The sequence below is a fragment of the Halichondria panicea genome, chromosome 9 (assembly GCF_963675165.1).
Source record: "Halichondria panicea chromosome 9, odHalPani1.1, whole genome shotgun sequence".
Taxonomy (NCBI): domain Eukaryota; kingdom Metazoa; phylum Porifera; class Demospongiae; order Suberitida; family Halichondriidae; genus Halichondria; species Halichondria panicea.
In genome coordinates this window covers 5,117,039-5,129,131 of record NC_087385.1, presented here as the reverse complement: position 1 = coordinate 5,129,131, position 12,093 = coordinate 5,117,039, and the positions used below count along the sequence as shown (strand labels likewise).

At 44.1% G+C, this 12,093-nt stretch overlaps 1 protein-coding gene across 1 annotated transcript in view; it reads right to left on the bottom strand.

Moving 5' to 3' along the window:
• Positions 1 to 2,754: 2,754 nt before the first annotated feature.
• The window catches only part of LOC135341431 (spectrin beta chain, non-erythrocytic 1-like), a 36,948-nt gene continuing 27,609 nt past the window's right edge, over positions 2,755 to 12,093 (bottom strand). The window contains exons 47-73 of the mRNA XM_064537986.1: positions 11,883 to 11,996; positions 11,609 to 11,791; positions 11,388 to 11,489; positions 11,282 to 11,335; positions 10,915 to 11,127; positions 10,413 to 10,585; positions 10,177 to 10,267; positions 9,810 to 10,054; positions 9,369 to 9,534; positions 9,138 to 9,268; positions 8,788 to 8,974; positions 8,326 to 8,526; positions 7,963 to 8,193; positions 7,592 to 7,774; positions 7,388 to 7,496; positions 7,061 to 7,212; positions 6,791 to 6,874; positions 6,386 to 6,603; positions 5,969 to 6,158; positions 5,548 to 5,730; positions 5,303 to 5,491; positions 4,915 to 5,073; positions 4,606 to 4,698; positions 4,199 to 4,443; positions 3,862 to 4,034; positions 3,440 to 3,579; positions 2,755 to 3,247 (exon numbers count right to left, since the gene is read on the bottom strand). Coding sequence (XP_064394056.1) covers positions 2,942 to 3,247; positions 3,440 to 3,579; positions 3,862 to 4,034; positions 4,199 to 4,443; positions 4,606 to 4,698; positions 4,915 to 5,073; positions 5,303 to 5,491; positions 5,548 to 5,730; positions 5,969 to 6,158; positions 6,386 to 6,603; positions 6,791 to 6,874; positions 7,061 to 7,212; positions 7,388 to 7,496; positions 7,592 to 7,774; positions 7,963 to 8,193; positions 8,326 to 8,526; positions 8,788 to 8,974; positions 9,138 to 9,268; positions 9,369 to 9,534; positions 9,810 to 10,054; positions 10,177 to 10,267; positions 10,413 to 10,585; positions 10,915 to 11,127; positions 11,282 to 11,335; positions 11,388 to 11,489; positions 11,609 to 11,791; positions 11,883 to 11,996 — 4,515 coding nt within the window. The 3' untranslated portion in view covers positions 2,755 to 2,941. The remainder of the gene's footprint in view (positions 3,248 to 3,439; positions 3,580 to 3,861; positions 4,035 to 4,198; positions 4,444 to 4,605; positions 4,699 to 4,914; positions 5,074 to 5,302; positions 5,492 to 5,547; positions 5,731 to 5,968; positions 6,159 to 6,385; positions 6,604 to 6,790; positions 6,875 to 7,060; positions 7,213 to 7,387; positions 7,497 to 7,591; positions 7,775 to 7,962; positions 8,194 to 8,325; positions 8,527 to 8,787; positions 8,975 to 9,137; positions 9,269 to 9,368; positions 9,535 to 9,809; positions 10,055 to 10,176; positions 10,268 to 10,412; positions 10,586 to 10,914; positions 11,128 to 11,281; positions 11,336 to 11,387; positions 11,490 to 11,608; positions 11,792 to 11,882; positions 11,997 to 12,093) is intronic.

Here is a 12,093-nt window from a genome sequence, read left to right as displayed (position 1 = left end):
TGAATTGGAACAACTGATTCATTCAGCTCGGAGATTGAAGAAAGCTCATCTTCTAATCTAGTCATTTGATATCTCTTCGTCCATTGATCGACGATGAACAGCTCTTACGTGTGGGCGGTCGTCAAGAAAATGCACCGTCATCTTATGACACACGGCATCCGGTGATCCTTCACGGAAGTCATCCGATCAGCAAACTGCAGAGAGCACATACGTCTACTACATACTGGTCCTTTGCTAGTTGCTGCATCACTTAGTAGCCAATATCATTTTATTGGTGGTAAGAAGTCTATCAGATCGATCACTCGTAGCTGTGTCATTTGTCGACGTACATGTCTGAGAACTGAATCCCCATTGATGGGTCAGTTGCCCAGTCACTCCTGACTCCGTGTTTGATAGAGTTGGACTAGACTACGCTGGGCCAATATACATAAAACACGGCTATGTATCAAGGCATACATCGTGTCTCTCCCCGTTAAAGCCGTACATATCGAACTCGTATCGGATCTGACATCTGAATCATTTATTGCCTGTCTAAGACGCTTCATAGCTCGTAGAGGGAAACCAACCCTTATGTGGAGTGATCATGGTACGAATTTTGTGGGAGTCGCTCGACAGATCAAGGAATTATACGACTTTTTAAGCCAAACCAAGACTTCAGAGCTCGTGTCGGATTTTTGTACTACCCAAAAAATCAAATGGGAATTTATTCCAGAGAGAGCACCACACTTTGGTGGACTGTGGGAAGCAGCCGTCAAGAGTCTCAAGAAGCATTTGTCGCGCATTGTTGGTGCAGTTAAACTCACCTTTGAGGAAATGACCACTGTGCTAACCCAAATAGAAGCATGTCTCAACAGCAGACCCCTAACTCGTCTTCCATGTGATGATGATGATGGTATTCAACTATTGACGCCTGGTCATTTTTTAATTGGCCGACCCTTGGTGGCCTTGGCCAATCCCGAATTTAAGTATCAAAATCTTACACTGCTGAAACGTTGGCACCTTTGCCAATTACTCGTGAAGCACCTTTGGGACCGATGGTATATTTATCAGCCATGCAACGAGTAACAAATGGTTGTCATCCTCAACTAAAATCTCTGTGGGAGATGTTGTAATTGCTCGAGAAGGCAATACCACCCCTACTCACTGGCCCCTTGCAAGAATCATTAAGACACATCCCGGAAAGGACGGTATAGTTCGAGTAGTAACTATTCGGGCAAGTTCTGGAAGAGAATATACACTCGTCCCGTCGTCAAGATTGTTCCGATACTCTATGTAAAAGACAATTAGTCTTTGGCCGGGAACTTCTATATGGTACTGATCGTTATTTCACTTGTCAGTATTCTCAGTATTACAATTTTCAGTATTACAATTTTCTGTTTTCATATAATTAGTGCTGATCACATGATCTCCAGCCAATCAGCTTATCTGAAAGTAGTCAGGTGACCATGGATTAAATAACTTAATCCACACTTAAGTGTGCTTTAAGTTGGTTTGTTAATGCACGCTTTTATCAAACAATCATAATACAAGCAGATTGAATACGTACACAAGCAAAGCTGAAAAGTATTAGAAAGTTGAATGTTATTGTTTCAACTTGTTTCATGTGTACCGAATTGCTGACTTGACCATAGCATCACTTTTTCGTCTGGAGAAATAGGCTCAGCTTGCTTCGAAGATGTACTACTGTACCTAAGCCAGATCCATATAAACGTTTCATCAAAGGTGCTTCGAATATCATAGCGTTCCAAAAGAGCAAACCAGATACTCATTGCCATATCAATGGCGCTGAGCGCAAACTGTTTTCTACAACATTTGAGGTATAATTATGTGACAAGTGATTTAGGATTTAGAGCCCAATACAAATGTGCTGTCTTGTGCTGAGCCTATACCAACTAATAATAGTAACTGCATTACAGTAAAACCTTACAGAGTATAGTTAATGCTCCAGGTCCACAATAAAATCCATACAAACTATATACTGTATGTAGATTGGGCTTCGAATGCGTAATTAATCATTTGCGAATGACACTGTACAACAGTACAAGGCTAGTCTGGTTGCGTTTCTAACTATTGCAAATTAATTACATGCGCATGCTCACTCTTTCGTTTGTGGTCTATGTGAAAACTCGCAGTTCACAATTGAAAGAGCTTTGCATTCAAACCCTCTAAAGTACACCTATATATAATTATAATCGAACACTTTTAGGAGACCATAGGCGATTGCTTAATTAACAAAATGCTGATACCAAGCCTGTTAGGTACCTTGCAGTGATGTTAGATGAGCCAAAATGATCCCAGCTTGCTTTTGAAACGCTGTCACAACAGATGGTAGCTCCCAACACAGTTCCATCTATACACACACAATGATCACAACGGACTAGCTATAGAGCAGTGACTCACACAGCTCCACATACCCTCGATCTCCCTAGACATCAACACGAGTGTGACTGGTCACCCTGTTCTTCACCAACTAGATCTATACCCTCTGGGGCACTATTACTCCAGATCATCCTTCACAAAACAAACTGACTGTCTAGCTGCACAGTCTCTTTCCTTTGATCTTCTATATATTATATATCTATAATTATGGTATGATTGTTTGACAGGGTTAGCTAAGTTGAAGTCAGGCAAAGAGTAGATCTACACACTGAAACTTTATCAGTCTCAACTTAATAAATTAAACTAAATTTATTGAACCCCTTCAATTAATTATTAATAATTAATTAATGTATACATGCATGTACATTATATATATGCATAGACAAGACTTCCTATTAATGAACTCTCTTGACATAGGCTAGAAGATCTATGAATATCTATTGCAATGACAAAAATCATAAGTCATTGCATGGTATACAGCAATTAAATCTACTATCGCTACTGATATAATTATCATGTTTTCAGTATGCTATAATTATGTATAGTTTGCCAAGTCCATGCACTACTTCTTTGAGCCAAACTTGAAGAAACTTTTCTTTTTGCCCTTATTAATGGCTGCTTCTTTGGTTGCTGTGGCAATGGGCTCTTGTGCCGGATCCTGCGGATGTACTTGTTTAGGTGGTGGAGGGGCCGGGGCCTGTCGGGTGGGAGATCGAATGGGTGTCGGCTCCAGCTTCTCTGGCAGTTTATCTGCTGCTGGTGCTGATCTCACTGTTGGTGGTGGTGTCTTGTCAGACGGTTTCTCCGAGGGTTCAGCTGGTTTTGATGATGGGGGCATCTCGGATGGTGGAGGGGGAGGTTCATCATACTGCAGGGTGGTTTAAAACAAGCATATTCTCACACATTGTTCACATCAAATTTGAACAATTTAAGCGCAGATAAAAATTTGTCCTTTCTTAAATGATTATGTACAGATGCTACATTATCTGCACATGCGTGTTATCTAACTAGCATTATACTGTTATCTATGCATGTAATCATGTACATGTAGGATACTGACCTCCTCGTCCTCGTCCTCTGGTATGCTTGTGGGGGGTGGAGGTGGTGGGGGGTATGACTCAGGTAGTGAGTCTTTCATCTCTCGTAGCATCGCTGGACCAGCGCTCACACTCAGCGGGTTAGAATTACCAGGCTGTGTCGCTGAGGAGAGACAATATGAGATATGAAGAATGTATGAAAGTTGAGTATCAAACTAAGACGATCCTTGCCTTGAACTAAGATTGTGTATGTTAGCATGAGAGCAGGTCTATAAGTAAAGACAATAGCTAGCTAGCTATATTGACTAACCACATACTGTATGCGTACGTACATACATTCTCTTGTATCATTAAGAGAGTATACATGTACATTGTAAATGCACCATAAAGAAGTGTGCTTATATACACATCACCAGTATGTGTACTACACACATGCACAGCTCACCAGGTGACGGAGCAGATGTGAGAGGGTTAAAGCCATATGCAGACTTGGTCTGTCGTAGAGTGGGTGTGGTCTGAGATGGGGCATGGCTAATGGCTGAGTTTATGGCAGACACCCACGAGGAGACCTCATTGTCATCCTTGGCAGAGAACAGGTACTCGGCTCCATTCACTAACCTGTTCGGTCATGTAAATATGTCTTACAAGGATATATGCATGCATGCATGCATGCCAGGCTGAAATTGAAGTATACTATCCAAACCATTGTAAGATCGAGGTGTCCTACTGTCAAAGATTACTATTTGAACAGGAACTACTATACAGTACCCACACCTACTTACCTAAGTCTAAGGGTGTTTTTCCTCTTCACATAGTCTGCAGCCACCTCACACGTGCCCTGACTCACATTGATCGGGGGACAGGCAGACAGATAGGACTGAACGTCTTTCTTGTCTTTGTAGAAATTCAGTAGAGGCCCAACAAGGACAGTATAGTACTGCCTCCACGAGCGAACAGCTGCTTTACGACCACCCTCGTCCAACTCGTTCTTACGATGGAGCACTCCCTCTAGTGCAATGTCATCACCCTGTGTGAGCGTGTGTAATGGAAACAGTGTGATAAGCACCCAATTTTGTGTGTACATGTAGCTCTATATAGCTCTATCAAATGATTGTGTGCATGCAATTATACAACAACTGTACCGTGTACATGCATGAAATGTGTGGGATGTGAGGTGTGCGTGTCATACCTTCAACTGGAATGACGGGGCTGTTTGCGTTTCCAGGGACTCCAGCAATGTCTTTTCTCTGTCCCGCCGCTTTTGTACTGCCTCTTCAAGAAGCTGTGAAGAGTGTCACGTCTTAACGAGCATCGCAAAATAGTATGGTTGTATGTAAGTACCATATAGTGGGTAATTTTCGTGGGGTAAAAATTTCGTTTAACTCAAAAACGGTGATTTTCGTGAGTAAAAATGTTGTGGAGGTCAGCTTGCTCACAAAAATAACGAATATTTTACCCCCGCTATATATACGGTACTAACATCCAAACATTCTCTCACTCTTTGCTGTCTCTCTTCTTTCTCTTTCCTTGCTCTTGACTCATCCTCAAGACGCTGCTTCTCCGCCCTCTCTTCATCTTCACGTCGTCTACGATCTTCCTCGACTTTTCTCTGTATTTTTTCTAATCTCAGCCTCTCCTGCTCACGACGTTGCTGCTCCTGTGAGGGTGTGAGGATGTGAAAGTGGTGGGAAGGTGTTAGGGTGTGAAAGTGGTGTGAGGGTGTGAGGGTGTGAAAGTGGTGTGAAAGTGGTGTTGGTGTGAAAGTGGTGTTGGTGTGAAAGTGGTGTGAGGTGTGAAAGTGGTGTGAGAGTGTGGAGTTGGAAACTATACGTGCATCATGATGTGGTTTAGTTAAATAATTGCGGAAATACGTGTGATTGTCTTACCAACTCTTCCAGTCGTCTTTGTTCGTCCAATTCCTTCTGTCTTTGCTCCTCTAAATCTCGTCGTTTACGATCTCTCTCCTCGACCTTTGTTTCTCGGTTGAGCTGTACGAACTTCTCCTCCTGAGCGGCCAACATCTTCTCAAAGTCTTCCTGTTTCCGTAGCAACTCTTCCACTGTGTCAACTGAGTCCTATAAAGAATAAAATATATCAATTATATAATTAATGGCTTTAATACTATACTCACCCCGAGTTCCTCATCATCGTTGCCTAGGAAACCCTCTCGGAATGTGATCCAGGACTCTGCCTGTTCAGCATCACGATAGAACACCTGTGTGTCGTGGTGGTGTTGGTACTCGTCCTGTTTGGTCTCCCACAGCTTCAGTAACTCAGAGTGAGCTGAGTCAATGGATGACATCTTGTCACGAATCTGTCAGGGTGTGGATTTGTGACAGCAAGAATTGATACAGTTGCTACAGACACTACACTATATGAATACTGCACTATATATGCCCACAGGGAACACAAAAAAAAAGGAGCTAGCAAATATCGATCTGTTTCACCCAAGCTGAAATGTCAAAAAAATTCTTTCCCCTAAGGCGAAATGTTTAGCAATAGATGCATGCATGCACACAAGTTACTGCTAATTGAGTTTGCCTTTTATTTACCTCACTGGTAGCGTAGTGATGTGCTTTGATGAGGGACTCCCCCTTATTATTGAAAGCCTCAAACTGTTCGTCTCGTGCATGGATCTCCACCTTGTGCTCGGCATGAGTGGTCAACAGAGACTCCGCTCCCTCCACATCATCTGGGAGGTCGTCCATCACCAGCTGACCTGACATCTCACTCACCCAAGAGCTGGGGGGGGGGAGCATACATACTTATAAAACCACTGTGCACGTTATCGTTAAGTACATGTACACAACTGAGCAGAGCATTGCACCATCGGGTAATGGATGAAGCTGTACTACATAACTATTAGGCACATAATATAAATAAAGTGTCTCAACGTATGATCCCCTTATAGATTGCATGCACTTTATGAATTGCAGTTGGTACATAATTATACATGTACATGTATATACCTCAAGTCTCTGAAAGTGTTGAGGAATCGCTGCAGCTGCTCAGCTTGTACCAGTTTGTCCTTTCTGATCTTCGACCTCTTAACAAGTGCCGTCCACACAGTAAACACACCCTCTTCTTTCTCTTTGATATGGTCATGTGACTCGAGATGGGCATGACAGAGACGTGCACTCTCTTCTGAGATAACATTGACCTTCTGTCCAAGAGCATCCAAATCTCTCTGTATAGAAAAATATTGCAATGAACATACCTGTACATTACAGCAGAGAAAGATATATAGCACCCAACCTCGATCAACAAATTGAACAATAATATTTTCTTGTCTTAAAAAGATGCACCTGAACACAAACAGTTCTCATAGCTACATGTACGTACGTGTCCTGGTCCCATGCAGTGTTTGCTCTCACCTGGAATCCCTCGTGCTTCCTCTGCAGAGCCTGCACACTGGCGAGGTCCTTGCCGTAGTCACTGGACAGAGAGGCATCCTTCTCCTGCATAGGAGTCACACAAAATATATATATTAGTGTACAGTGCATGGAGCCTCCTACACATTCTTTAGTGGCAGCTTAAAAAAATCAAGAAGGGTGTTCATACAGTATATTAATAGTAAAAGGTGTTCTCCGGATGGTTCAAAGTTAGAGAAGCTGACTATCAATTGTCTGTAGTGCCACACACACCTGTATCCTCTCTTTGCAGTCAGCAGCGTCTCGGTCGAAAGTGTGTATCTCTTTGGCACTTGCGAGGGCCTGTGTGCGAGCATCTGCCAACTCCCTCAGGTCTGACCATAGCTGCTTGATGATATCACGGCGGTTCCCAATCTGGGCTGATTCTGTGAAAGTAGGGTATAGGGACCGACTCTATATTACTAAACGATATACACAAGTCATTGTTTTATGTCCCTTATAAACAAAAGCACATGCACAGCTAGTGCATATGTAGTGAGATTACAAAACATTCACATCAGTCACATGGCTCACAGACACACACTTAGTCACACTCCTCACCACTATGGTTAGCATCCAGCAGCGACTGTGCCATTCTGTCAACCTTTGTTACCCTCTCCTCTGAGGCCAAGACGTCATGTACGAAATCGGCAAACCTCTTAATCAATACCTACAGAGGAGCAATTTATTTATCACAGCTACATTTGTATACCGAGAAAATGATCAACATAACACCTTCCTAAATATCCACACTCTCACACACACCTCTACGTGCTCCACATCTTTTCCAAGGTCCTCATTAGCAGCAACAAGCTCCTTCTCACACACCCACGCCTCCACATCCTCACACTCCCTCGTGAACTGGTGGAGCTGGCGGGCTTCAATTAGAGCATGGTTTCGGGCTGCCGAGAGTTGTACAAGATCAGAGTACAATTTCTCCACCGACTCCTGTAGAATTAAAATACAGTGGCTTTCTGCTAGTGATATGCATAGTTCCAACACAATTGAGAAACCCGTCTAGTTTTAAAGCTTCCATGCACACATTTGTTTATCAATTTTTGATAGGTTATTGTCTGAGTGCAGGCTCCCTCCCCCCAACCACTCTCACATTCTTACATCAACTCGGGATTGCTCACCTGTTTCTTTGCTACAGAGATACTGTCGAAATGTGCCCTTTCAATCAATCCCTCACTCTCAGCTGTCAGCTCCTCCACTCGACCTTTGTAGCCTTCAATCTCGGCCTCCACAGCCTCGTGTTTCTTAAGGAGTGCCAGTGTGCTGTCCTCGTTGGCCCCATACTGTTTGTCAGTTACCACGGGAACACGATCATTGATCCAGGACTCAGCTTCGTGAGCTCGAGCATAGTACTATAATAATTATTATAGCAATGCAGGATGAAAGTATAAAAGAAGGTGACAAACCAATTGCAATCAAAGTAACCAATATTATTATATGACTCTGAAATTCTATTGACCTGCACTACACAAACACCACCTCACCTGCTGTGCAGCTTGTGAGTCATTGAGCAGTTGAGTCCTGTTGGCAGCTGCCTCTGAGAGACTGGACCATGCCTCTAGAAGTTCCGCTCCCTTATTGTTGATGGTCTCGGAGGCAGTGTGACCTGCAGTAATCAGCTCTCGCCCCCTGTTGACTACACCCATCAGTACAGCCTCATGACTTGTGAGCTCGGTCTCAAGGGACTGCATGCATCGATATACATTAATTAGTGAGTGATGGATGGAGACAATTTTACAGGCAATTCTTCATGGCCTTACTGTTACTGGTACACAGTAACTGCTTGATTCACATGCTCTAGGTCAGCTACATGTGAAAGCAGAGTCTGAGATAAATTTAATGAGCTTGTGCCTATAACATGATGTAATTGATTAAGAGCTACCAGTTAATCGGCACGTAAAGAGTAGGACCGACCCAGTGCCCCCCCCCCCCCCCCAACTTCTCACCTGATGCTTCTTGATGAGTCCCTGCACACTGGTGAGACTGTCCCCCAGTAGCGTGCTGTTTGCAGCCGGCTCCCTCTCTCTCACCCACCTCATCTCCTCGTTGCTGTCGTGAGTGAACTGGTGCAGCTGTACCGAGTCCTCCAGCTGGCCACGGCGTAATGCCATGGGATCTTCCAGTTCACAGTATCTGCACAGGGGGGGGGATTGACGTTTAGATACAATACTCTGATTTAGAGTTGCATGATTTCACAACCTATTGCACATACACATTGCGTTGCATTACTATTAATTTTATCTGAGACCGGGCAAGACAAACACACATGCACTGTATGTGCACTGTCAGCACTCACTTAGCCACAAGTTCTCTTCCCCGATCTTCAATGAGGTCAATCTGGAAGTGGTTGTTGTCACGGAAACGTCTCACCCTGCTCATGATGTCATCAATGTGGTCCTGATGAGACTGAATATCGTTCTCCAGCAGCTGCATATACAAAAAATCGTTTACAAGCATGATATGTTCTTGCAGCATATTAACTACAGTGTACATTGTTGAATTATAGTATATATGCAGCCCCACCCACCTCGTGCCTCTTGAGGAGGTTGTTGACTGAGATGAGGTCGCGACCCGTGTCCTCGGATGACAGCTGTGTCTCCATCTCCGCTATCCACACCTCAACGTCCTCCACAGCTCGAAGGAACTGCTGACCCTCCCACACATCTCGCAACTTCTGACCTTTGTCCTCAGACCTGTACGAGTATTCAAGAGATGTTGGAAGCTTTCCTATTACGTGTACACTGTGACTAATTATCAAGAGCACATTCTTTCTAATCCAATCCTTCTCATTGTCCAACTCTACCAAATTGCTGCCTTAGGATACTCATTCCGCCATGGCCCTGCATTTAACTCTAAGGACATGTATATAGCTAGTACAATTGGAGGTACTATACATGCAGGTGTGCTAAAAGACCAAAAAACTGCTGCACTATCTATAAAGCCTAAACTCTAGTACCCGGCTCCTCACTTATCGTCCAGCTCTCTCCACTGGTCGTGTAGTGCCACAATATGACCTTCGATCTCGTGCGAGGCATAGTGGGTGTGGTCTATCAGCTCTTGTCCTACCCCACACACACCGTCTACTCTCCCCTTGTTGGCAGCCAGCTCTGCCTCGAATGCCTGGTGTTTCTGCAGCTTGGTCTGGAGGTTGGTCGGGTCACGATAGCTCTCGTCACAAGCTGTCTTCATCATCTCCCCAATCCAGCCGTCGACCTGGGAGAGTGTGTGAGGAGTACATGTTATAGGTAATGTGACAGTTTGAAAGGGTGTGTATAGCTTGCCTGAATGAGGTACGTGATTGTTTTACATGTAAATTAAGCAAGAGAGGGACATACCTCATAGACATCTCTCAAAAACTGCTGTAATTTCTTTGAGTCCTCCAACTTCAATGCTCTCAGTTCAGCCAGCTCCCTGACGGTCGAAAACCTGAGAGAAAAACAAAAGCAGAAGAATCTTTGTACCTGTACATGTGCTTATACAAATGGCAACCAGACAGCTAGTGCAAGCATTCAAACAACTCACACATCTCACACTGAAAGCTAGGTATATAACACTACCACTTCGTCCTCACCTCTGTAAGACAATGTCTCTTCGTGTAGAGATGGCCAGAGTGTCATAATGGCCTCCTGCAATTAGGGTCTTTGCAAATTGGTCGAGGGACACAAACTTCTCCTCTTGTGTGTCCAGAGACTTTGCAAAGTCATCATGCTTCTTTATGAGAGCTTCTACACTGTCCAGATTATCCTGGGGAAATAGTGTGCAACTTCAATAAGTTTATATGTACAGAATAATGTAGATCTACTAGTATATTTGAGTTCTGCCAGTCAAGACATCGCTTTTAATATTTAAAGCAAAGTCCTACTACACAATTTCAATCCACTAGGGCTTTAGCAATTAACCACCTTTCAACTACACTGAACAAAGTCATCACTTATTACGTATTACACACACACACACACACACACACACACACACACACACACACACACACACACACACACACACACACACACACACACACACACACACACACACACACACACACACGCACGCACACACATACACACACTCACTCCTAAATCTTCATTGGCGAGGAAGGCTTCCTGAGTGGTCAGCCAGGCATCTCTCTGTTCAGCATCCCTGAGGAACAGCTGCAGCTCATGACACTGCACAAACATGTCCTGTCTGTTGGTCCAGGTGGTCTGGAGCTTGTCACGCTCTTCGCCAAGATGACGCAGACGAGACTGGATCTCCCCGGAGGCATAGTGCCCCTCCGACACCAGTGACTGTATAGCAACAAAACAATATTCAGTACGAGTACCAACAAAATTATCCTTTCTCTATCCAACCAAAATTGTTAAAAAATAATGAGTGTAGCTATTCCAAGCATGATAATTAAAAGCAGGTCATGTATACAATACAAGTACACAAAGTCTGTACCTCTCCCTTCTCAGTAATCCTGTTGAAGTTCTCTTGCCGACTGTCCAGCTCACCCTGAATTGGAACAATGAACATAGCTACATGTTATCGTCCAACCGGACTCCACCTTTCTCTCCTTGTGACTAGCCAGGAGCCGCTCAGCCTCCGCTACGCTTTTGGCAAGGTCATCAGAGGTCAAACGCTCGTGGAAGTCCTTTGACCAAACCAGCTGTAGGGTACAATCAAACATGAGGTTTGTGGTGTGCAAGATGGATAAAATTGGATGCTCTTGACTTAGTAAACAGATCATAACGTACTCCCTTTCATGTAATATGTGACCACACCCACCAGGTCTCGGAGATCAGCGAGGAAACGCTGGAGCTCCCGTGATTGGAGGAGGTTGTTCTTTCTCTCATCGGCTCTCTCTATCAGCTGGGACCAGTTGTCCAGCATCTCAGCTTGTTTCTCTTCAACCAGTTCCTGGCTTGTTGGTTGCTCAGAAACCAGCCGATTAGCTTCCTTGCCAAGCAACTGAAGAGATATGTTATTGATAGCTAAGCACTAGACACATGGCAACTGGTACATGTTGAATATAAATTAACGTCAACGAAATACACAATACCTCTAGTTTGTTCTCGATTGCTGTCAGGTCACGCTCCAGTTCATCGTGGCGGCGAATCAGAGTCTCCACTCCAGCCAGGTCCTTGCCGTAGTCGTCTGACAAGAGTGTCTTGGCCTGGGAGAGTGGGAGTGATGTGAGGTGTGTGTGACGTGAGAGTGGGAGTGTACGTACATGCATGCTGTACAAAGATGTGGGTGTTTAGTGATGTGTA